The 27064-nt window shown below is 41.7% G+C and overlaps 1 protein-coding gene across 3 annotated transcripts in view; it reads left to right on the top strand.

Moving 5' to 3' along the window:
* FLT1 (fms related receptor tyrosine kinase 1) overlaps positions 1–27064 on the top strand; it is a 132419-nt gene that overhangs the window by 53625 nt on the left and 51730 nt on the right. For 2 of the 3 annotated variants that reach the window (XM_067562924.1, XM_067562925.1), the window contains exon 11: positions 13373–13487. In XM_067562924.1, the coding sequence (XP_067419025.1) occupies positions 13373–13487 (115 nt within the window). Of the gene's footprint in view, positions 1–2591; positions 2862–13372; positions 13488–27064 lie in introns of those variants that run through there. The other variant, XM_067562926.1, reaches the window with a different exon arrangement.

Below are 27064 nucleotides of genomic sequence, written 5' to 3'. Positions count from 1 at the left end.
TTCCATGATGTTGAGTCTCAAACAAACTGAATACCAAATGAGTAACCTACACCAACTCCTCGGAGAGCAACTCTGCAAACACATCAATATTATTATGTTGAATTAGGTTGCTTTCTTTGAATGCTGGTTAATATTCTGGAGGTATCTACAAAATATTAGGCACTGGAAAAATTGGGGCCCAATTCTCCTCTTTTACATGACTTTTACCCTGGTATAGGTCTCACTGCATTCAATGGATTTACTGCTGGTGTAATACAGAATAAGTAAAAGGCTTAGGCCCTCTGAGTTAAATTCTCATTCCTGTTCTGGCTCCTTTACAACAGGTAAAAGAGCCAGAATAGTGTAAAAGGGGTCCTAAAAGTCCCAGATCTGGGACTTCCCTCACTTTCAAGAACTGAGACAGATAACCATAGGCTGTGCTGAGAGAACCTCCTTATAAGCTCTAAGCACACATTCTTTCCCATGGACTTTGGAAAAGTGCAGTGATAAAGGACCGAGGGATGCACATGGGATTCCCAGCATATTCAGTACAGTTGAGACTGTGGGTAGGAAAAGATAGGGCTCTTTGATGAAAATACATAAGCTCAAATTCAGCAGAGGAGGACTGTGTGTGGTTGCCAACAGATGGGATTGATCTGGGTTAATTGATGGTAGAGGAGCGGATCAACCCTGCTCAGTTATTAGAGCCATATTAAAAGGTCATTTTTGTAAGAAAGCAATCAGAGAAATCAGGATACTCAGCACCAAACTGTGGTAAAGAACATCAATGCTATAGAAAAAACATAGATTAAGGACAAGAGAGTTTAGTTTAGTTAGAAATAGGCCTGAATTAAACCCTGGATCAAAACACCCCAAGCAGTGGGAGTCCTCAATATCTGAACACGAATGCTATCTGCATTTTGCAATGGCCCTTTTCTTTATAATGATTTGACTGGAAACTCCCAGCCAAAGCATCCTCTGAATATTAGGTTGATCCCAAGTTTTCACTTTGAGCTCATTTCTACAAAAGCGGTCCTCCTACACCACCATAGTGATGGGCACTTTACAGGGACGAAGAGATGTGAGCAGCTCAACCACAGGCAGAAGCTTAGAGTTTGCATTTAGAGCTGTCTAGATATAGAAGGCCTGATCTTGCCCTCCTGGAAATAAATGGCCAAACTCCCACCAACTTCAGTGGGATTGGGCGCCGGCCCTGTGTGCAGAGCCAGTCTAATTGCATTTGTACATTGTTTATGTCAATATATTAACAAAGGATTGGATGGTAGAATCTTTAGGATGTGCTTGGACAGATTACTGGAGGAAACTAGGTTTGGGACATCAGTGAGGTATGTAAAATTAATAAGTGAAGAACAAATGTGAATTGTACTTAATTAGAGATGTACTGAACCACCCAAATTTAATTGTGGCTGTCTCTGCAACCATGGATGCCCATTAGTTTGTCCACAGTGTCGGTTTTGTACTCTGTTCTCAGTGCCACCATCTATTTTCAGGGAGGGAAGACAGAGTCTTCAGTGATGGTAAAAGTAGGTCAGATACTGTTAATAAACAGGTAGTTCAAGAATGCCTTTGTTTAATTTGACATGGCCAGATCCTCAGAGTCTAATTTTACATCAGCTGAGGATCTGGCCAATGAACGCTATGGGTCTGATTCTCATTTACATAAATGAGCCTTTACGCTACTCTGGTAGCCTAAAGGGGACTTAGAGTGGGTGTAAATTTATTTTTTCCCCACTTAAAGGCACGTTCACATTGCCAGAGCTATGCAAAGGGAGCTTAGTGTAAATGAGAATCAGGGGTCTATATTCTTCACTCATCTTTTTTAAAACGTGCATGCACACTGCTATGGTGTCTCAGGTTGCACGTAGCATGTGCAGAGAATTGAAATTCCCATTAAAGGATTTTAAATCAAGTAAAAAGAATGAGAAAGAGCCTCCCACTGAAATATTTTCAGCATTGCTTCACGCTGAACAAATAAGCAAATAAAGCAGGTCATCCTGTACTGTAGGCTTCCATTGTGAGCCAAAAATTGACGTTCACTAATGAGCAGCCACTTCTGCCCTGCGGAAATTACTAGAAAAGTGCCCTTGGTCCTTTGTGCGCATCTTGAAAAATAATCTTTCTAAATATTTTACCTATAAAATGCCCCGAGAATAAGACCTGACGTATTTGTCAAGCACAGATTTGCCTGTGTTTGTATCCCAAAGTTTGGGATAGTGTGTCACTGTCCATCCTTCTTGTAGTGATACAGTAAATGTGGCAAATAATTATTTCTGATGACTCTACTGTGCATATTGTAAATGCTATCAAAGGCTTCATTATGTGCCTTAAATGAACCAAAAGCTTGATCATTCAGATTTCAGCAGTACTAGGTTTAAAATAGCTCTTCATCATAGTTTCTCAAGTCTAATAAAAGAATGCTTACACACAAGATACAAGATGTTGCCAAAGTTTTTTTTTTTTTTTTAATTAGAGATGGGTCAAACCAAGCTGGGTTTAAACATAAGAAAATACAACAACATTCCAAAGGACTGTCTCATGGTGTTACTTACTGTAAATAAAATATAATGAAAATGCATTTGGCTATTGTGCAGATAATACTGCGAAGAGACAGTGTTCTTTCAAAAGTTCAACCAGTTGACAATACTGGACCACATTGAAGAGGATTCCACATGTTAGAGATTGGTGATATCTCTGAACACACAGAATATTTCAAACCAGTGGAACTCCTGAAGTATGCACAACTCCTGCACTGCTGAAGGCAATGGAAGCTTTGCCATTCATCTGCATAAATGGTTGCAGGATCTGACCGTATAGATGCTTACATATAATGTTTAATGCATTTGTTATTATATTTCATTATTATATTAAGCAAACCTTTTTCAAAATATAGAGTTAACACACTTACTCTCTTGTTTTTATTCCTTCTCCCCCTTCAGATAACAGTTTACTTTTATTCTATGTCTCAGTATTTTTTCCGCACTCTTTTCACTGTCTTTCCTCTAATCAACTTTTTCTTTCTCCCCTCCAAGTATCTCCCTATATTCATTCTCATCCTCCTCCTGTTTTGTGCCTCTCTTTGGGGCTGGTTTTGCCTCTCTTCCTATATTCAGTGCCACAATTGGCTCAGAGTTGCTCTAAGTCCTCTACCCAAAATCTGAACATGGACCACCTGGCAGGGTACTAGCAGCAACTCAGTGTAGCAGCTGCTCTTTGTCTTTACTGCTGCTCGGCCGATCACTAGGGAATGGAGTTGACATTGTCTGGGGAACCATACAGACTGTATAGAGCTGCATATAATGCTCCAACCAGGGCAACTGGAGCATTGGAGAGGAGTTCCACTACCCTCCTTAAACCTTGAGTGAACATTGCCCTGGATGGCAGCTCTGTTTAGTGATAATAATAGTAATCCATAGGTTATTTGGCTGGAGGTGATGCAACTGTGCCATGCCAGATAATCTGGAGAAGTGTAGTGTAGGAGGCAGATGCTCTCCTCTTCCTGGAAAACAATAAACTTGCTCCTATATAGCAGTTTTTTTGTGAAAGCGGAGATTTCATGATGATCTGGGTCCTGGAAGGCTGCAAATACAGACTTCTGCATCAGGATCTAAGGGAGGTCTTATGACTGCATCCTTGATTGAGCAAAATGTTCTATTTGAGTAGAAAAAAGAGACTTGCCTAGCAGGGACCAAACAACATCTGCCTGTGATCTCATGGAAACTCTGAGCTTGGACTTCACATCCAAATAAGGGATTTGAGAATTGAAAATAAAAGAGTCAAAACCAGTGGCCATTTCACGATTTGCTCCTATTACCTTTATGGGCCTTCCTTTTAGACTTCTGACTTCTCAGAGGTCTTGATACCTGAGAGTGTCCTTTCCTCCTCCACTAAATGAAACTTTAAAACTAATCTCTGTTGCAACAGTAAGGAAAGAAGTTCCAGCTGTTAGTTCTGTTGTTATACTTTGAGCAATATCTCCATTGCTCCAGCCAGTGCTCAACTCATCTGTGGAAAAGGTAGGGGGATTGGCCCTTTCTCAGAGTCAGAGAGGGAAAGTCAGAGGCTGAGTCCTGGTGACTGTACAGGAGAACTGAGTGATTAGAATCTAGCAGAGGGGGGAAAGGAGGCGGAGGACCAGGAAGGAAGGAAGGAAGGATTGGCTGAAACAAAATCTGTAAGAACTGCTGAGTAGTGTGTGGCAGGAAACAGTGTCAAGAAGCAAAATGCAATTAGCCAATAACAAAAAACAAGGTAAAATAATCCCATGTCATCTTAATGATGAGAAAAATTGATGCACATTTGCTTTCAAGCATTGCCACTTTCCTAGTGGGCTGTTGGTCTCATAACTTGCAAAGCAATTGGAAGAGTATTCTCTTCATTTTTTCATGTGTTTCAGCAAACATTTATCAAGTCATCTGCATGGTCTGCTGTTGTAGGACACTTAATTATATAGATTAAAACATTCTCTTTTACAGAGATGATAGCCATGAAATAAAAAATTGGGTGACCAAGAGCTTGATGATGGTCATGGGAAGAATATGGGAGATATAGGCTATGTCTTCACTGACGGTGGCAAATTCACCACCGTCAGATCGACCTACCTGGATCGACTGAGCGGTCAGTGAAGACCCGCTCAGTTGATCCAGAAATTGACGTATTAAGACCACCTTCTCAAGTAGCATAGTGTTGCGTCAATGGGAACGCGGTTCCCGTCGGCGCAGTGCAGTGAAGACAGCACGCAGAACAGAAGCACAGAAGTCGATGGGAGTTAAGCAAGTTTTTTGCATAGTTTGCATAACTCCGGTCGACTGCTGCCAAATCTCCGAGGTAAGTGAAGACAAGCCCATAGTTGAGGTGGGAATGCTGTTCCTGGCTTCTGACGTAGCTGACTTTTCTTTCCATTCATGCCCCAGACAATTCCGTGAGCGTACTGGGAGCTCTTAGGATGATAATGTTTTGTTTGAGAAAATTCAGAACAGCAAGCCTTCAGTATCAGCACCAATGAATAGTTCAGGACACGTCATGAAAAGAGAACAGATTGAATTGTCCAGCTACACATGAACTGATGTTCTGGCTCCTGTAATTCCCAGCAAGCTTTTCACTAAATCCATGGCTGCATGTCAGGAAAGCCCTGGGTGTCATGTTTTGTGTCACTTGTTTTTTAGTGTACATGAGAAGTAACAAAGATCGATGCCAGGAGAAAAAGAGAAAGCACTGGACACCTGGGTGCTCACAAAAAACATGTACTGTTTTCCCTAACTGCCCACCTCATCAGAGAGACAGAACATCATATTGAAAAGAAACTTTATCTTCATTCTCCCCACTAGTGCACTACACACAAGTGGTAGGGTCCAATGGAGTGGTCACAACTTTTCAGCGTGGCTTGTAGGGTCTTTGGCCACCGGTCTGCCATTTCTGTTCATGTAGAGAAGGACTTGAATGACTCCAGAGACTGGCACTACTTGATAGAGACCAGTAGTTGTTGCCATCTGCAAGCTGCTGGGTGCTAAATCTGAAATGAGCTTTTGATGTCTGACCGCCTTCCAGAGGGCAGGCACTGACATCACAAACACTACCACCGCAGCTGGTGCTGACTGGTACCTGTGACAGTCATAGCAGAGAGGCCAAGGCCTGCGGAGAATGACGAACAACATCCTGTCTCATCTCAGTTGTGGTGCCTCCAGGGCAGATCTGAGGGGCATTGAGGAGTCAGTGAGGGAAAGCTTGTACCGCTGCTGCTCATGCTGTACCAGTCACTGTGAATAAATGGAGGATTTCACTCACCAGGGCTTTCAGTCCAGCCCCTTTCACAAGCACTAAACTTCAAAGACACGTTTTTAAAAGAGAAACAATTTGTAAAAATATAGCCATGTCCTAACACTGATAATGTACTCCAAGCCGATTGATATTTATTTATTCATTCCTTTAATATGTTGGGCAGGCCACCTGTGATGAAATCCTGGCCCTATTGAAGTCAATGGGAGTACTGCCATTGAATTCAATAGGGCCAGGATTTCACCCCATCACTGATTATTTTGGACACAGCACCTGCAGCATCAAAGGAACATTTATATCCTCGCTCTTCAATAGGCAAGCAGATTATAACACTGGCAGCCAATCATATTCAAGCACACTGGCAGCGTACCAGCATATCTTCTCCTCCCCCCCCAGAAGACATTTTACAACATCTGCTTGCTCCTTACTACTCTTATGCACCTTTCTTTTCTGACTGACAATGATTCAGTGAGTGCGTGATTACTATTGCCCTGTGCTACTGATTACACAACAGCACAGATGGCTTTTGTTGTAGAACCCCAATGTGCAGATAAGCATAATTTCATGCAATTTGCATTTTTGGTAACCAAAGGGGAAACTAGTTTCCCTATGTTCTTCGTGATTCTAGGGCTTAGGTTTTCCAGTTCCTATATCTTTAAGTCAGTGTTATCATGATCTCATCATAAGTGATGCAAATCATTTAATCTCTTGACAGTAAGTTTTACCCAAACTCTGATGAAAACAATTCTTTAGTATAAAACACGATAGACACAGAGAAAGGTGATATGGTTTGTTTTTATTTTTTTAACTGGTGTTCAAATTTATTAACCTCAATTGCTGTGTGGCTTTCTCTTGCTCCTAGTACCTGTGCTGTTTCCCAATTCAGTCTCATCACTCCAGCTTCACAAAAGTAGTTATTTATTGACAGTGCCTGAAAACCATTAAATCCCAGTTAGTAAATAAGAGACACATCTTGAATAAGATGAAATATGGACAAGCTGTCAGTTGCTCTTAAGATCTCAATATTTATTTACTATACCTATGGATTTGATGGGATTGGAAGACTTTTGAGGACTGAATGAGATTTTAAGGCTGGGACAGCTTTTGCAGGTTCAGGAGCTCACTGATAGGTTTGGGAATGAGGAATTCAAATGACGTGAATACAGAAGATGTCACCCTCTTTTCTAATACAATATAGAGATCTAGATTCTTATGTTGGTGCCCATCACTGTATTATCTGAGCTGCAAATTTCAGATGCTGTTCCAAGTTGAGGGTATGTTCATGTCCTGGATTCCAGAGTTTTGGTTCAGGTCCATCTGTAATACTGGAAGTTCAGTACACCCTGAGAATAACTAGAAAAATCCTTTGCCTAAGCCGTCGCGAATCAATGTAAACCATCAATATTGGCTATTTTTATTTTAATACTGGTGTTTATACCTATTAGACTCTAGAATGAAACTGGTTTGTATTTTCACTTCAGTGAAATAAGCCAAGATGACATATAGTACACTCTCACCCTAGAAACTTTTCCCCATCAATAGTTATAAATATACCACACTATTATGCTTGGCATGGTGTATGCAAATAGAGGTAAGAGTTCTGAAACTCATTAGGAAAGGGAGAGGGCTGTGGAGTAGAGTGAGGACAGTGTGAAGCTAAGGTTGATAACAGTGGCCTTGTCCAGAATAGGCCATGGGAGTTTTCTTATCTTGCTTTGGCAGGAGGTGCTGTGAGCTTCCTGTGCGAAATCAGGAGCATATGCTGCTTTCCTCTTGTTGTTTGGCTTCCTCCTCTACACAAGACGGTTCCCAGCACTGTGATTATCTTTGCATCTTCAAACATGGCACACTCTACTTCCTTAAGAGCTTGATGTATTCTTAAAAACCAGGCTCACTCCCCTCCCCCAAATTACTTCTGAAGTGCTGGTAAGTGTCCAGTTCCACAAATGGCATTTAAAGTTGAACTTCTGGATCCAAAAACCCCCCTACAACCAACCAAACAAAAACCCTCCCGGGAGCGTAAAGTCATAAAACTGAAAATTGGTGAGTAAGTTTGCTCATGGTCTCAAATCTTTCCTTTAAAAGACAGGGAGTTTCTTATATTCTGGCTGTAACTATACTGCATGTGTTTTCAGCTTCCTGAGAATACCCAGTGTCAGATTAACAGCTTTGACCCCTCCTTCCCCTTTTGGCATGTTCCTCTGGAAATCCAAAATAGAATTAATGGCTTCTGGTTTTACAAGTGAATAGCCTATTTCTCAAGCACTTGACACAACAGGACTGAAGCATGTGTGTTTGTATACACACACACACGCACACGCACGCATGCACGCACACATCTTAATTAGGGGAAGAGAAAGCTGAATTCAAGAAAAACAATTTACCAGATCTTGTGGCTAAGACATTAGCCTGGGACTCAGGAACTCTGGATTCAGGCCCTGTGACGTAGGGCAAGTCCCTTGGGATGAAATTCTTTCCCCATTGATACCAATGGGATTTTTGCCATTGACTTCAGTGTGGGCGAGGATTTCACCGTTAATATCTCTGTGCCTCAGTTCCCCATCTGTAAAATGGGAGGGATAATACTTCCTTTCTTTCACCTTTTGTCAGCCTTGCTTAGACTGGAAGCTGTTGGGACCTGGACTGTCTGTGTTTGTATAGTGCCTAGCACAAAAGAGCCCTGATCCCTTCAGTGATGAGGGAGAATATTCTTAACCTTTGGCCCCCATGACTCTCCTTACCACTTCTCGTGGACACTGGGGTCTGATTGTGCCCTGATATACACACTCACCTACGTGGACCTGGCACAAAAGGATCTGCATGAAGGCGGGTGTGAGGGCTGGAGAGACTGATACCATTACTTATGAGCAGGCTGGCAGAGCTCTAACTTGTTTATGAATTGCTGTGTGTGTTGTGTGTTTTCCGTTGGTCTGGCTCCAACTCTGTGGTATAAACCTTCCTGGATGTGCAAGTCATTTATGAGTTCACTTAGTTCCAGAGCTGAAAATAATCATTTCAGTCTCCGATTTCCAAAGTTCTGTGGGATTAGTAGTTCACATTTTTGGTCACAAATAGGATTGTCCCACCTATTTTGCACAGTCAATAATTTGAAGATCTTGGCAAACAATAGAACAACAACTCACACAAAAATGCATAGATGAAGTTATATGTGGAGACACATCATGAAACACCTGTTGAAATAACTGGAAGATTATTTTGATTTTTCAGTCTCATCCAGAACGGATTTGTGTACCTCTGTTCTTGTCTGTATATTTGAACACCAGTACATAAACACAAACTTGGCTCGGTGATTGTATTTAAATCCAGTTTAGACTTTTCCCTGTCAGTTACAAAATGCCTGCCATTATATACCAAAGCAGGAGAAGAAGGAGACATGATTTTAATTACTGTACAGCTCTAATCAATTCTGCAGGTTAAGCAATGATCCTATGTGGCTCAGTTGGAAATAATAAGGGGGGTGGGGAAGATTAGGTACTGAGCAGGCTAACAAAGTCAGGACAACTGAAAACTGTTCTTGTTCTGCATTCATATATTTTATTATTTGAGATTATAATTAGAAGTAGTCATTCCAAATGTGGCTAACTGGTACGAATGAATTTGATTTTCCATTATAATTACATTACCATTATAATCAGCAGTGTGAACATAATATAACATGTGAAGTCAATAGGAGCCACATATGTGTATCCCTGGGGAAAATTCCATCCAATGTTTCACATATGTTGTTATTATTATTATGCTGGGCATCAGACAGACATAAAAGAAGATAGTCCCTGTCCCAAAGAGTTTACAGTCTCATCATACATACTCTTCCCCTGTAAATTATTCTCTTACAGAGAATAATTAAAACTAGGTTCAGAGGCTGCAGAACTACAGGAGATTTTATGAGATCTCTGGCGTAGCAGATGCTCAGCCTAATTCTGATTGTGAAGCCCTTTCCATCCAAACCCTTCCTTCACCAAATTTGGTTTTTTAACTAGTACATTTACCGCAAAGAGGCCAGACTTCCAACATTGCAGCAAAGAGGCATCAATGTATTCAGTGAGGCAAGACTACAATGTCACCTGCTTCAAAGGGCAAACATCTGACAGAGATAAAGAGCTGAGGGACAAGAAAAACAGTTGAACTGAGATCATGGAGTCCTCACTTGATAGTGACCAGATCCCACCCCTGCCCCAATTGCAAGAGACTAGATGAATATTAATTTGTTGTACATACAGTCTTGAGGTCACTGAGACGTCCTGCAATCCACAGCAATTTAGAAGCATTATTGGCCCCATCTATCTAACAGTTTCCTCTGTGTTAGTTTCCTGTTTTTAAAACAGGCTGTTAAAAGCACTGGTTTTGTTGAACAATGGTGCAGGCAAAGCGGACGGGGGCTAACTTTATTTGAACCATCCTAAAGCCTATTTATTTGTCCTTGTGTGCTCTTGAATGAGTTGACAAAACTGTCTTAAAGTTATATTCCATCTGCTCAGGCCACCACGACTGTGCTTACAGAAACTGAGTTTTGAAACAGAGTATGGAAACCATGAGAGAAATGGTTGGGTAGATCAGGCAAGGTGCACGAAGAGACATGGGTGCTGCAAGGCTCAGTGTCACAGCACCTAACTTCTCGGTGCCTAGAAAATCACAGGAACAACACTGCTATCCACAAAGCCGAGTTAGGCACCTAGGCTCCCTATACAATGAAGAGGAGAGGGAGATAGGTGCTGTACACTGCAATCCACAAAAGCCAGCCTGCTGGGTGGGGAGTAGCCTAAACTAGCCCAATGGGAAATGCTGACCAGAGAGGTGTGTATTAAGCCCCGCCCCTCTCTCAGACAGGTGCTTATGGGCAAATCTATACTTAAAACGCTGCAGCCATAGCAATTTAATGAAGATGCTCAGCCGATGGGAGAAAGATTTCCCATCAGCGTAGTTAATCCACCTCCCCGAGGGGTGGTAGCTATGTTGGCGGGAGAAGCTCTTCTGCCAACACAGCACTATCTACACAGGGGGCTAAGGTTGGTATAACTATGTCGCTCAGAGGTGTGGATTTTTCACACCCATTAGTGATGTAGTTATACCGATATAGGTCTGTAATGTAGACCAGCCATAAGTTAGCTCTACTAGCAACCTATGAACAGGAGCCAGCCACCTGCAGGCAGCTTGGGAGCCTAAGTCACTTCTTGCAGGAATTAATTCTGCACTTGCCTTGCTCCCCACAAAATGGTTGGAGGAGTAGGTGGTGGGGCCCACCTTGTAACTTGTACCCAGTAGTTAGAGCACTCATTGGGGATGTGAGAGGTCCAGGTTCAATTCCTCCTTCTCCGCCATAGGAGGCAAAAGGATTTTAACCAGGGAAGGTCTCCAGAAGGGAACTCTAACCACTGACCTACGGCATGTACTGATGTGGGGGCTCCCTCAGTCTCTTCTGTTGAAGCTGTTCCACTGTGGATAAATATTGAAAGAACCATTGGAGTGGGGGGACTGGACCTGGGGTCTCCCACCACACCGGTGGATGCCCTAACCACTGGGCTGTGGAGTCATTCTCCCAATCATCCTCTCTCATTCTGGCCCAATGACTGTTCCACTGTGGATGAATTCTTATAGTCGTTAAGCCGGCAAGAGAGAGAATGATTCTAGCCTGATGGTCAAAGCACCCACCTAGCAGCTGGGAGACCCCCTGTTCAATTCCTTTCCCCCCCTCTGGAAAAAGGAGGAATTCAACCTGGGTCTCCCTGGCTACCTACCTGACCGAAAACCACGTGTGACTTAGGCAACCAAATGTCTATTTTTCCCTGGTTTGTGAATTGCTCTGTGGTTTAGGTGCAAGATAGGTGTCTGGATGTCTGGAGTGGGGCAGCCGCGTACATGCCGCAGGGTTTAAAACTTAGGTGCCTAGGAAACTTTTACAGAAGAAAATTAGGTGCCGAATGAGTTTTGAAACCTCTTACAGGGTTAGGCAGCAGCCAAGTGATGGTTCTGCAGATCGCAGTGGTGCCGCACATGGGGACTTAGGCACCCAAGTCTGGAGTGTAAGCACTTGAGTTGCTTTGTGGATTGCACCCATGGAGCCTCCCTGCCATCCCAATCTTCTCCATCTCTCCCCACCCCCACACATGAATAAGCATAGCCCGTCCCTTCTGTAGGCTGGCTGAGCCTTCCCTGCATCATAAGGAATTCTGGGGGCAGAAAGCCACACATCTGTAGTGATGTCCAAATTAGTTAACGAATCATCATTTTTAAAGGTTGTCAAACTAATTAACATACATTAATTAATGTAATATTATCTTTGATGTTATGCAAAACATTTTGAAATTATCATATGGCATAAATCATCTACAGTGATATAAAATCAACAAAGGAAACAAGCAAAATGTAAAGCTATTTGAAGGGATTTGATAATCATTCTTTGTAGCTGTCAGTGCACAACCAAGTAGTTTCAAAGGTGACTTCTCCAAACAGCATGCTGTACATATGAAAAGAATTTGTTAATGAACATTAAATGTGCTATATTTAAAAACCTTGATGTGTTTGAAGAACTCGTCAAACTTGAAAGAGCTTATACTCAAATGAAGGGTCGAGCTCTACCTTTCAAACTGGAATTGAACGTGATAGTTTAAAATAATAATTAGATGTCCTGAAAAAACATTAGAGATGGACAGAATGTAACAAGCATTCCAAAGTGTTTAATTCCATATGTATCATATTAAGCTTTGGAAAACAAATTAGTTCCACCATGACCACATCTGAATGTTCTGATTAAAAGACAATTTGTAGTATAAGGCAAATACATTTTTTCTTGAGGTTTCCATTCATTTATGTAATTTGATTTTTTTTCAGCTTTAAAAAGAAAGTTTGAACCCCTTAAGCAGTTGGATATAATTTTTTATTTTGTTAATTTGTAAGATTATGTGGTTATTGTTTTATTGCCCATCTAGTAAACAAATTATCACAACAGTAGATATTTTGTCATTTTGTAAATTGAAAGATAACATTTGGAAGATAATCTGTTGAATTATCAACAGATAATCTGTTGAAACAAAGAAAATTAGAGCTTGTGACCTAATTTTTATGATAACCAAAAGAATCTGCACATAAAGAAATTTCATTGGAATAATTTTAAAAAATAGTTCTGAGAAGTTTTTTTAAATTCTTCAGCATTTTAAGTCTTAAAATAATATAAATAATAATTAAAACTAAACCTGAAATATAACAGTGAGCTTCAAACTTTGGAACACTGGACTTAGAATATGGGGCCCAAACAGTACCAAATTTGGATTCAATTCAGATTCTGGTGCATATCTGAATTTCACGCCTGAAGCCCAACTCTACAGTTGGTCAAACAAGAGCACAGAGTGCAAAGAATCTCCACTCTTTCAGGAAGTTTGGATCTGGATTTGAACTTCAGCCCATGTTTGCTAATGATATCAAGAAGCATAGATGTAATTTGCCAGATTATGAGTGTTTACAGCTCCCACTGACTTCCCTTAGGAGCAGCAGGTGCTTAGGACAGCTACTTTTTCTTCTGAAACACATGTTCATTCCACATTTGGTTTTGCTAAGAGAAGCACTTGTTTTCTCCTGCCCACAGGTATGAAGTTTGCTCTAACACCGAGGGACCTTTCACCTTGAAAACTGGCAGCAGTAGAGGAAACAGAATCCAAAGCATCACTCAACACATGGCAATGATAGAGGGGAAGAATAAGGTACGGTTGTTGGAGTTAAAAATACCACTGCTATGCTAGGCTACTATCTGGGAATGTATTTTAAGAGATCATTGAGCTAAAAACTGAAGAACTGAATGACATGGTGTTTTAAATGTTTTAAATTTGAAGGACTGCATATATGCATGTCACACACACACACACACACACACACACACACACAAATCCTTTGGTTTTTATTTACCAATAGTCCTAATTAAAGGCAGTAGGACTATGCATGAGAACAGCTGTTGGTGGCACTGAGCCCATAGGTCTTGTGAGAGCTGAACATAAGCATGACAGGGCAATTTATAATTACAACTCACAATTCATTTTCTGTGTGAACATTTAAATTTTCACTTCGATGCTGTCTGGGAATGGGACAAACACATGAAAGTGTCAAAAGACCATTGAGAACATAGAGCACCGATGGAACCAATAGTTTTACAAGCATCATTTAATGTTACACTATGCTAAGGTTTGTACCAATATTTCATGTGATATTTACTCTGTTTCATGCCATTGTGCAATTTCTCTTGTTTTTGGTAAGAGTATAGCATAATTTGCTCTCATCAGAGAGATTATTCACAGATGTAATGCTAGTTTATAGGAATACTGCTCTAGACACTTTAATTTGGAGAGAGTTCAGAGAAGAGCGACAAGAATGACTGAGGGTCTGGAAAACTTGCCTTACAGGGAGAGACTTAAAGCGTTAAATGTATTTAACCTATAGAAGAGATGTTTATGAGATGTTTTGAGCTGATGGTAGAGGGTTCTTTAATCTAGTAGTCAAAGGCATAATATGATCCCATAGGTGGAAGTTGAAGCTAGACAAATTCAAATGGGAATTAAGGTTCAAATTTTTAACATGGGGTTAATTAATCATTGGAACAGCCTATCAAGGGACATGGTGAATTCTTTCTGGATTTCTTCTAAAAGATGCTCTAGTTCAGCCACAAGTTATTCAGATAGATGCAGTGAGGTTCTGGTCCTGTATTATGCAGGAGGTGAGACCTATGATCACAGTGGTCCCTTCTGGACTTAAAATCTATTAATAACATAGTTCTCCATGAGAAAAGCTAAGCACTGTACTGATCTTACAGTCTAGTCTGACTAGTCTGTATTACAAAGAAGTAATATCTTATCTTAATGCCTTTAATTCCCAGCAATTCTGAAGGGCTTCATAAAACTTCAGGTGAAATACACAGGGGCCCTGGTTCTCAGTTACATTAAGGCTATGTTTACACGGTGTTGAAAGTCCCACAGCAGCAAGTCTCAGAGTCCGGGTCTCTGGACTCTCTCTTGTGCTATCACACTAAAATCAGCAGTGTACGTGTTGCGTCCCCCACCCCAGCTTCAGAGCCTGAGCTCCAGCTCAAGCCCAGACGTGTCTACACAGCTGTTTTTAGCACAGTAGCGCGAGCCCCACGAGCACAAGTCTGTAGACCTGGGCTCTGAGACTCACTGCCACGGGTTATAAAATGCAGTGTAGACACATCCTTAGTCCCCTTTCCGCCACTGTGGCAGTGTAAAAGGGCCTTACAGTAGGTGAATTACAGCTACTCCCACTTTAAGACCCTTTCACACTGTCAGAAAAATATAAATGGGGTTTAGTATACCTGAGAATCATATCTGGGGATCATGCCTTCCTCCACTACTGTAGTATTTATATGCTTCCATAGGTGTTCATGGCACTGTACATATAAGAATGGTGCTGGCCTGGGGGAGGTTGCAGGGGGGGAGGTTAGCCTAATTTAGCCAGGTACCATGCAAATGATTAAGGATCAAGGCAAAGATGGGAGCAGCCAACTTTATCAAGGAGGCTAGCATTGGAAAATTACATGAAAAACATGGTTTAAGGAGGGTTTTGAAAGAGGAAAAGGAAGTCATTTGAGGCACAGGAAGAGGAAAACTGTTCCAAGTGGAGATGTGATGAACAAAAGACAGTGAGAACCCAATTATGTTCCAGCAGGCATCTAGCCATGCTGAAAGTGAAGTTCTACCTGGTCGCAGCACATCGAATCAGCTGTGCCTGTGTCATTCGAACACAGCTTTTGTGTGTTGTGCTTTTTAGAGACAGTGAACGAGGAGGGGCTGAAATGTCAGTCCAACTTCCAGCCCACAGCAAATAAGTTCCTTCCTGGAGGAAGATGCTAATAATGGATCCTCCATGCAGGATTGTAGAGTTTGTTTGAAGTCTTTGGCAATCTGCCATTTTTTTTAAGCATGCCCAGAAATGCATCTGAAATGATGGTTCCCATGTGTATGTATTATTGAGAGTTTTCCAATGAAGCACAGTTGTTCTCTTTATCTATCCAACATGCTGTTAATCCCAGAAAGAACTGTGTGCCTTCACTAAAACAACGGCATTTAGAAGTTATCAAAGTTATCGGATACTGCCAAACTTTTTCATACATTTCAGGTGTAAGACTAATAGCAAAAAGGGAGTTGATAAGGGGGCTTCTGTAATTTTTATGAGCCATCTGAAGCACAAATCATTTCTGCTTGAAATGTGGTGGCTAGCTACAGCCATTGGCTCTGCTAGGTCAATGTGAGTTTTCTTGCCTGTGAATAATTGCTTTTCCAAGGCCTTCTCTGGACTGCATGTTCTTCCATAGTCTTCTGAGCAGTGCTTGTCTGAGGACAGGTAGCTATTCTAAATGTAAAGTGCTCTCTGGCCGTTGGCATTGTTTCTTGCCAACCCTTAGGTTACCTGATTTCCACAAACATGGCTGACATAGAGTAGTCAGACATTTATGTTGCCATGAGAGATTGTGGCTTTGCAGTCTTTGCAGTCAGTTTTCGTAGGATTAAAATCACCGACATATCTCGTTAAAATTTTCATTCATTGTGTCCCAAAGCAAAGTCAAAGTGGAGGAAGTTGAGACAAAAGCTTCCTGATTGGTCCATTCACAGAACTATCTGAGCACTTCCGAATACCTTCTGTATTGATAAATTCATGTAATCAGAACTGAACATCCAGCCTATTCCTACTTCCAAGCATAGAAGGCAGTGTAAAAAGAAGTCATGAAGCTCAATGTGAGGAGTAGACAAAGGTAGCACTTAAAGGACAGGGTGGAAAGTTGGATGTGATGGAGCAAGGAGGAAAGAGCTGAGCGGTAGACTGGGGTGGAGCTGGGCACCTGAGAACAATGATCTTAAAGCTGATGTGAAATGACGGAGGAAACTAGTGAAGGGACTGAGGAATGGAACAACATGGTTAGAGAAACTTGAAAGGATAGAGATTTTGAATAGAGTGGAGAGAGGAAAACTGAGAAGTGGGGAGGCCAGAGAGAAGGAGGTTACAGTAATTAAGACAAGAGAAGAACAAGGCATGTTCAGAAGTTTACTTTTGGTAATCAAGGTAAGCGTTTTGGTCTTGTCTAAGGAAGAGTTGCCAATTCCATTCACATTTCAGGTAAATAAAGCATTAGCACCTTATCAGATGATGGTTCTCTTTGGTTTGGCTTTTTGTTTCATTGGGTTGGTTTGTTGTCTGTATGTGAATAGAAATGTAACCTCTAGTTTACTTTTTAAGTTTAACCCCTCCCCCCAACCCTGAGTTTGTATGGGTAAAAGAACACAGGAAGGGTGTGCTACATTATTCATCTAGTGACACAGGAAAAAAATGGTCATGACTGTGTTTTAGTAACATTTCCGTTGAAACCTCTCTAAACAGACATTGAGAAACTTGAGTGGTATAATGGAATAAGTCCATGACATAAGCAATAATACTTAATCATCAAATAACTGTACAAGTGATTCAATTCCCACACCCAAAGTTTTCATTCTCATGTTGGATTTTCCCATTGACTTTCTACAATGTACTAACTCACACTATTTTTAGATTCTCCATTTAAACTGACCCAGAATCTTTCAGTTCTTAAGAAACATCAGTTATGAGTGCTTCCAGCTAAAATCATGGCTATATTTAGTGCAATGCTAATACTGGCTGTTATCCTTAACTGGTGCAACAATTCATTGCAAAGGCAATCTGTGGATGACCTGCAATAAAAATAAAGTAAGATATGGTGCATTAATCTATATCAGTGTATATTGTGTTATAGGCGAAGCTGTTAATATCACCTATTTATTAAAGTTCCCCGACACTTCCCATTATAAGAGGCTATTTTCAGTTGCCTATAATTTTGTCAAACTTCAGCTGTTTGGGCTGAATTTTTTCATGCCATATGTTTGCCTCAGGATTAATTTGTTTTTGAACATTTCAGCCAAAACAGTTCAGTTGTTTCCATCAATGAGGCTAGGGAAAAATACATTGTTTTGCCATGTTAAAAAAATCCTGGCAACCTTTTCTTTCAAAAGCTCTAACACCCTCATGCTTCGGGGCAGGGACTGAAATATGGCAGAGATGGCAGCTTTTTTGTGAGGGCTGTGCCTTGTAATGTTCCCATGAAAACCTGACTGAATTTGGCCACATTATAAGCCTTTTTTAAAAAGTCACAGTTTGCACATGCTCAGTAGAGACTTCTTAGATTTTAGCAGCTAAATTCCCCAAAGATTCCATGTGCATAGGGCATGCTTCAGCCCAGGACGGAGCAGGACTTTCCCAGCAATTGCAACTCTGGGTTGCTGTAGGCTGTGCTGGATCCAGGCTATCAAACTGAGTGGGGAGACTGTCTGCTGTGCATTCAGTGACCCCCTTCCATCTCCTCCCCCATGTCCCCCGCTGGGACCAGGCAGTGTGAAGGAGGAAGCTGCCTGATTCAAATGCAGAGGGGACAAAGAGCCAGGGGACGGGGCTGAAACTGGGGTTGGAAGCTGGTGGGCAGGGGAGAGGAAACTGGGACTGAAAATCTGACAGAACAAGGAGATTGGAATGGATCTGAATGGATCCCGAGTCTCTCCATTCCTCTGCTGTCAGCAAATAGCCATGAAGCCTTCTGACAAAGAGTATGTCTCATCTCCATCTAGTGCTAGTCCACATAGAAGATGACAACCTAACACGGCTGTCAGTTACTCTGTTAGCTCAAGTGGCAGTGGGCTGTGCTATGGCTCAAGGCTCCAACCCTGCTGATGAACGATGGGAGTGTCAATATGATACCACAGGACAGAATTACTGTTTTTTCCGTTTGTTTTTCTAAAAAACTGGGAATTACACACACAAAAACATTGTTAAAAGAACACTTAAGAACACTCAGAAGTTAGGAAATGCCAGAATTCAGGCTACATGTGCAACCTTAATTCAGCCCCCCTGTGTGTATCATGCATTATGATATATTCTTCAATTACATGATCAAACATACCAGTTTTTCTGACAGGGCTCCTGCCTCATTTGGTGCATGGGGTAGGATGAGGTGGAATCAGGGTTGTGTAGTGAAGGAGACTGTTCTTTGTAAGACCCCTACTTCATTTGTTGCAGAAGCTTTGTAGTGAATGAGGCAGAGGGTTCGAGAAAGAGAAGAGATGGTCTCATGCTTAAGGCAGTTGAATGATGCCTTAGAGAAATGGATTCTATCCTTTCCTCTACCACAAAATTTCTGTGTGACGCTAATCAAATCACTTAAACTAAACTTTTCCCAGGTGGCCACTAGCTGTGTGTTTCTCATTGTCTGAGTGGCTGATGAGATCCTGGTGTCTGATCTGCAGAAGTGCTGAGTGCTCACAGCTGCGATGAAGTCAATGCGAGCTGTACTTTTAACACGCAGAATACTATATAATGCTAAGTGTTCTGACAAATCAGCTCCTCAGCATCTCAAATCAGCATCTCAAATCAAAACAATTACTGGATACTTTTAACCTTAAACGCTCAGTGCCTCAGTTCCCATGTGTGAAATGGGGATAATACCACCCCCTTATCCGGGGGACAGAGGACTTTTGAAAATTAATTTAAGTTTGTGAAGCACTCAGGTATTATAGTGATGCGTGCCAGAGAAAAGCCAGAGGAAATGAATGATTCTGTCTTCAGAGCATGGATTGAGTAGTGTGTAGTAAATAAGGCCTGGGGGGCAAACACTGAACAATGAGGAGAAAACAAACTATTGAACAACTGCTCACTAAGTGAACATTGTGCACTGACTGAGGCAGAGCTCTTGTTGAAAAATTAGTATGTGATCATGTAATTAAAAACTGCATCAAAAAAGCATGTGGCAGTTGTACAAGGGGGCCGAATTAAGGTTGCACAGGAAATATTAATTCCAGCATTTACTAATTTTGGAGCATTTGACGTCGCAATCTTGATAATTTTTTTAACGTAGTTATTTTATGTGTGCAATGTATGATTTACTGAGAATTATTACATGACCGTGTAGTGTGTTATGGTATGAAGGTTTTATTTATTTATTTAGCTATCCATCCAGCTACTTACATGGCCCTTATCACCTTGATATCTGTGCACCTTTTTGGCATACATTTTGGATGGACACATCACTTATGAGTGGCAAAGCCACTTGACTTCAGGATTTAAGATAAAATGCAAACTAAATACCCAACTGTAAAGGTTTTACAAACCCCAAACCACTCTTTTTTTTTGTTCCTCTTTAGTTTGATTGATGATATCATCTTTGGCCACAGATGCGTGTGTGTGCATTATAATTTGTGACACTGCAGTATAAAATACAAACAACTGCAGTACAATAGTTTAGTAAAAATGCATTAAACACCTATGAATATTAGATAAATAATACATCACCATGGAGAGTGTGATGAGGCTAATATTTTGACAAGGTAGGGATGGATCCTGTATGTTACGAGTTGTGGAACCATAAATGTGTCTATATAAAGTCAATCCTAACAAATGAAACTATTTGTGATAGTTCACCCTATATTCTATTTCTTCTCGTTCACAACTAGCAAAGCAGTGGAGAATGTGGGCAATTTTAAGCATGTGACAGTTGTTTTGATTTCAATAAGACTATTTATATGCTTAAAGTTACTCATATGTTTAAGTACTTAGGAGGATCTGGGCTGTAGTTTGTACTATTTATTTTAAGTGCATTGCTCTAGGATTTTAGCTTGCCTTATTTTCAATGTACCACACATAATTTTTCTCTGGGTTATACATCCTCCTAAGTGCGACTAAAATTTGTCACCAATTTTAAAACAATCACTTCAGAGGGGCACGCTGGGTCTAGTGTTTGACAACACTGAAAAAAGCATGACTTGGCACATTCAGTTGCAGATCCCTGTCTGCCATCTGCTCCTCAACATTCCCTTCCTCTACATGCAACAGAGGCAGTGAATCAAATGTTAGTGTATTAACCATAAGGTATTAATACACTAATGCACTAAGGTCTTATGAGTGTATCTGAGAGTACTTAGTTGCTTGTACTGCAGCTTCTTTATGAATCAGCTGGATGCAGGGCCAGTTCTAGGGGCAGGCGAGTAGGGCGGTTGTCCTTGGGGACCTTCTTTCAGGAGGCACTGTCCCACCACTCGGGATGAGGAGGAGTGCTGAAAATGTTTTCTGCCCTAGCCAGCAACATCTTAGGGCTGCTCCTGCCATTGTTTTTTCAACGGGATATTGTATTCTGCTTGTAATGCCGCTGAAGATACAGCTTTGCTTCATGAGGAACAAAATCATCTGCCTAGACAGCATGAACTTGGGAGAAAAAGGTTCCCCATAACTTTTGTCCAAATCCTGTTATTCAATTCTGAGGTATTTCATTAGGTGTTTCTTATATTGAAAATGATGTTTGTTCTGAAGGTGAAGCATGTTGTCCAGATGTTTTGCACAGATACCTCCAATCCACAGGTGAAGCATATTAAGTATATCAAATCATTGGCACAATCAAAACACCACAGTGATGTGCTCCAGTATTTCAACATGGGACTCCCACAGCCAAGCCACCACCTCAGTGGATGTTCATGTACACACCTTTTAGGAGGCAGGGAGGTATCTTTCCTAGGAAAATTGTCAAAATGCCAACCATTTGGTACAACTGCGCTCTGGCTTCTCTGCTGCCCATTTCAACAACATGAGTCCTTTGTGTAGGCTCTTATGAGAAACGGGACTTTAATGTAGAAACTCCTCATCCACTGCCAGCACGAGGGAGGAATCACCTGTGCTTCCTCCTGCCTATAAAGATTTTGTCACCTGTCTCAATCAGTGTGCATGCCCTCCTGATCCTCCTCCCCCTCAGCCTCACATCTGGCCACCATTTCAGCCTTCTCCCTGCTTTCAGGATCTCCTCTTCTCTCAGCTGTTAGTGATGGCAGCAGCAGTATGTGAACAATCTCCCCAGCCTCTGACTCTGAAACGTGCCTTCTTTCTTAGTGCTTAATACTTTGATTGGCCTTGGTTGGCTTGATACAAGAAAAATTTTGGTGGAAATGTCTGATTGGGAGCTAGCAGATACCAGCGTTTACACTGTCATATCTAGCTGTGGCACTCTACTGCTGCATGTTGTCCTCCTGTGCAGACAGCACTGCTGCAGCCAATTTCTAAACCTCTTCATGTTGCAGAGAATGTCAGATGCTGAAAGAGTTAGATGACATGAGACTAATAGAAAATACTCTTTATGCAACACTATGAAGAAACCACACAGCTCAGATAAGTCCCAAATAAGCCAGTTTACTCAATATACACAAACAAGCCAGACCTAGTTACATACACACTGCTTCTCTGACTGTTTTCAGGCAGCATCCACACCACAGAACACACTGTGCACCTTTAGAAGACTCACAAACTATTAAAGGAGTAATGTCTTATGCCTATACACTACGAGTACCCAGGGCAATAACTGAGATAATATTATATACACATCTAAGGGAGTGCATAGGCCCCTGTCCAGGAATAATTAATGTATCTATGTCTGATGGAGTAAGAAAACTTATGCTTTAGGGGAAATTTCCTTTTTAAATCTGAGACCTGATAGTGTCAAATTATTGGATGATAACATTAATTCCCATCAACTGGTAGGGTTGCCAACTTTTTAATTGCTGAAAACCAGACATCCCTGCCCTGCCCATTGCCCCGCCTCTTCCCCCGAGGCCCTGCCTCTTCCCCCGAGGCCTCACCCCCTCACTCTTTCCTTCCCTCCTCTTCCCCTCCCCCCCCCTCCCCTTGCTTGCTCCTTCATCCCAAGAAGCTGATGTGATTGAGCAAGATGTTGCTGATTCATGAGACTTAGAACAGCATGAGAGGTTTAAAAGAAATGTTTGTTCTTTGCCTTCTGGAAAACATTTTTCTCATACTTGATTCCTTTCTACAACAAAATTGTCCACAGAAAAATTATATAGAAAAATACTCTAGTTTTAGAAGCATTTACTAAATGTCTCATGTGTTCTGTAGGTAGGTTTTCCCCACATGCCTTCTCAGGGACTTTATTTATTTTTTAAAAAGAAAACTGATTGCACACTCAAATGAAGCAAACCCAATGAACTGATTCAGTGTGGTATTATACAAATACATATTGACATTTACCCAATATGCATCTATTTGCAATTGTGCCCTAATACTTAGGGCTTGTCTATATTAGAAAAATTGTACAGTCTTTACTAAATTAATCTGAAGTCTATGTAATTAAATAGGCGATACCACCTAATGTAGACTCACACAAACCCATTTAATCCTTGTTTAGCATGTACTAGTATATTACTAAATTAAACTAAACTGATTTATGTGAAGGTTAAACAGGTTTAAGTGCCTCTACATTAAGTGAAAAGTACCTCCACCACTAAAATCCAAAAACAAAGTTTAAAAATCTTCCCATAACTTGGTTAAAATCCCATCCCACCTCTTTTCTTTGTGTTACTAGATACCAAATGGTACAGGAACATGAGCTTTTTCTTGGGTTGAGGGCAAATGAGAAGTTTCACAAACTTAGAAAAGGAAAGTTTCAGTTATACAAACAAGAATGCCTTGCTAAAACATAATATACCAAGATAGCGCCAAACAAATCTGGCAGCATATGTAATTCTGCTATAAAATGCAGCAACCTATTTTCCAGCCTGTTGCTAGCCCATTTTCCATAGTCCTAATCATCTTGTTTCTGTTATATAGAAACCCTAAATGTGATACAAATTGTTGTGGCTTCTAGCAAATTATGCACAGTAAGATTTGTTTTGTAGAAATTAAGTCTTTTTAAGGTGTCTAAATAGTTCTTTGAAAAGCTGGCAACTGATTGTTGGCTGTTTAAGAAAGTATTGTATTTTAAATCAAACTTATTTTTAAATAAGAATATGTCACTAGAATAAGCAGCTCAGAATATTGTTTGAAGAGAAATGTATTACTCCACACTCTTGATAACTCAAAAAAAAAGTAGCTTGGCTCTGCTTCCCAAAGATGGGGGAGGAGAGGGCAGGAACTGGTATTGAGGGGTGCTGGGATTGTGGGCACTAACTGGCATTGAGGGGGAATGCTGTGTGAGGGAAGCACTAACTGGCAGAGAGGGGGTGCTGGAGTTGGGGAACCACTAACTGGGAGTGGGCGGGGACATGGGGTGTGTGTGTGGTGGGGAGAGACGGTAAGGGGCAGTGAGGGGGTTGTGCTGCGTGTGTTGAGGGAAGGAAGTAACGGGCAGTCAGGGTCATGCAGTGTGCAGGGGGAGATGGTAAGGGGCAGCGAGAGAGGGCACGCTCTGTGGGGTGTGGAGGGGGGGGGAAGAGGCAGTAACGGGCAGCGGGGAGAGGGGTGCGTGCTGTGTACAGTGCAGAGTGGGAATTAGTATCCTGAGCGAGGGGCCAGGGCAGGGAAATCAGGCACAGCGATGGGGGTAGGGGGGAACAGACAGGAAACCCCCCACCACTGGGTAGTGGTAGTCTGCTGGAGAGGCTGGAGCCAGGCCCAGGGTCCAGCCAGTTCTCTCTGTCAGCAGCAGCAGCAGCTGAGCAGCTGTTGCTTTTCCCGCCTTCTCGGCGGAGAGGCTGGTCGTGGTTGCTCCGGTAACTGCACTTTTAGTGTCCAGTCATCACTCAGGGCCCAGTACAAACTTGTAACACGGGCCCTCCCACACACATACCACAACCCCGCATCCCATACATACAATCTCATGAGCCAAGAACATCTTTTTCCTCATGGTAATGGGGGTTGTAGCCTGGGCTGGGCCCCCCAGGGCCTCCGGGCCCCAGTAAAGTGTACCCTTCCCTCCCCATGTGGGACCCCTGTCAGCGCTGCTGACTGGCCACTGCCAGGTCCCCTTTTTGACTGGACTTTCCGGTCGAAAACTGGACACCTGGCAACCCTACAACTGGGGGAATGGCAGAAGGAGGAGTATTTACCAGGAAGGCCTGCGGCTCAGGAAGAAATACACTATGGGGTTCAGTCTAATAAAATAAATATCAGATACCAGTCGAGTCAGAGAGCAAGGCCTGCTTCTTCCCTGCCCAGTTTTTTAAACACACCCATATCCAGAACTCCACCTTATGGGTGCTCTGGGTTTACAGCTTAACTCTTCAGGGACATGTGACTGTGAAAGCCAGCAGACACACAGTGAGACTTCCAAAATTGATTATCTTACTTAGCATGAAAGATACACAGAACTAGGCAAAATAATAAACACAGCTGTATGCATTACCCTGCCTCAGTTTCCTCATGGCTCTGGAGAGTTCTTTGGGCTTGGGGAAAGTCCTCTGGGGTGTTCAGGATCCTTCTCCTGCAGCTCATGGCTTCTTCTCAGAATCAAGTAGTTCCTCTCCCTCTAGGTAACTTAGTTGTCTCTGACCTTGGCTGGTCCCACAGTTAAAGATGATCTATCTGCCTGCTATCCCGCTACAAAAGCATGCCTTTCTCTCCTGACCAAAGCTTCCTGTGTGTCTCTGAGTGCCTTGAATTTTTATGCCTCCCTTACATTCCCCCCGTTTTGTTCTGCAGCTGGGGTTTTCTACTTTCCCTCCCTGCAGACAGGTTGGAAGAACTAGCTTCTCCCAGCTTCAGCCAACCCACTCTTCTGAGATGTTTCCACCTGAATACATGACTATTAAAGTTTAATGACCAACTATTGTCTCTGGTCTGTCAGACATGCTACAGGCCCTGTCAGGAAATGGTGGATTCCACATCCACAGAGGCATTCCCTGACACAAAAATGTAATAATTACTACTTCATAACATTAATCAGAATCCATAAGCTGAACAAATGGATCCCAAAATCATCACAGTTCAAACATTGTTTTTACTATGCTTGACCAGCACTCATGGAGGAGATGCAGAAGGTCACTGTTCCTCAGAGATCTTGTTGATCTTGACCGATGGATTCAGTTATAGACTGAATGAACAGAAGAAAATATTAATTGCACTAAAATTATTTTTGACGGTTTATTGAAAGTACAAGTAGCTTAAAAAAACTAAAACATTTCAATCTTTTCTCATTACTGCCTCTCACACAACTCTACCAATAATGCCAGCTCAACACACATTTATCTGCTTTTCTTACAACCATCTCCATGCTTTTATCCATGCCATTCCCTTTGAGGTGGCTTAAAAAAGAATGCCCTCCTTGAACCACTCTGCAGACCCATTACTCGGTCTGCATTAAAATTTCTCGTCAAAACCTATCTGTACCATGAGGCATATGCAAAATTAACTGACTAAGAATGGTTAGATTAATGGTCAACAGGGGAGCTCAACTGAATTATGAGGATGTGATCAGCCATGACCACTTTACTTGACTTTTGTATCTATTTCCCCTACTCATTGTCTGCTTATCCTTTTAGATTTTTGAGCCTTCTTATCTATCTGTGCAGCATCATGGCTCTTTGTGGATGCCACAGCATTTCATATGAATAAATAATAGTCTATAACAGAAATTAAGAATACCACCTCGAATTATTGGGGCAACCTCCCAAAAAATCTCTATTTTAGGTACTTCTAGAGCCCCCCACTAACATAGTATTTGAACACCTCTCAATCTTTAATGTTTTTAGCCTCACAATATCCCTGTGAGGCAGGGAAGTACTATTATACCTGTTTTACAGATGGGGAACAGAAACTCAGAGAGGCTTAGAGACTTGTCCCAAGGTTATACAAAAGGTGTGTGGTGGAGCAGAGACTTGAATCCAGGACTCCTAAAGCCTAGATCTGTGTCTTAACCCCTGGACCATCCTTCCACCACTATGCAGGGCATTCCCTAGTGTAAGCATCATTGTAACATTTTTCTCTGAAGAAATGTTAGATGTTACTCTACCATGGCCTTCAGCTTCTATTCATACACATTTTATCACTGCAGGGAAACATTCAGTATGCTAGGCCCTCTAAGATGGCGTGATCTTAATAGTGAAGTAGAAGCATTGATCATCAAAGCAGCGTTTTGATTGTATGAACTGTTTTAAAGCTGAAATCCAAAACGAAAAAAAAAAAATGTGAAACAGAGATGAGTAAGCCTCTGTTCTGCCCTTGCCCTCATTCAGGTAGCATATACAAGAAACAATGAAAGATGTGACAAACTCATCTGTTATAAAATGGGGCTATATTTTCCTAGTGTTATCCAAGTGACTAAGGCGTTCCTCACCTACTCCCTTTGTTGACTGACTGACCCACGGGCAGCCTCGTAGGGTAGAGCATGCTATGCCACACCTCATGTTTTATCACCTGTCATTATTATATCAGCAGCATGCGATAAATCAACCTGAAAGGCACATTCAAAGATTTGGGTTGTAGTGACTCTGATAATGTAGCGGTCTCCTGG

Source organism: Emydura macquarii, unplaced genomic scaffold, assembly GCF_026122565.2.
Source record: "Emydura macquarii macquarii isolate MOO-44397 ecotype Brisbane River unplaced genomic scaffold, CSIRO-AGI_Emac_v2 contig_2473, whole genome shotgun sequence".
In the NCBI taxonomy this organism is placed as follows: Eukaryota; Metazoa; Chordata; order Testudines; family Chelidae; genus Emydura; species Emydura macquarii.
Note: the sequence above shows the minus strand (reverse complement) of the source record. Positions and strands in the feature narration are given on the sequence as shown.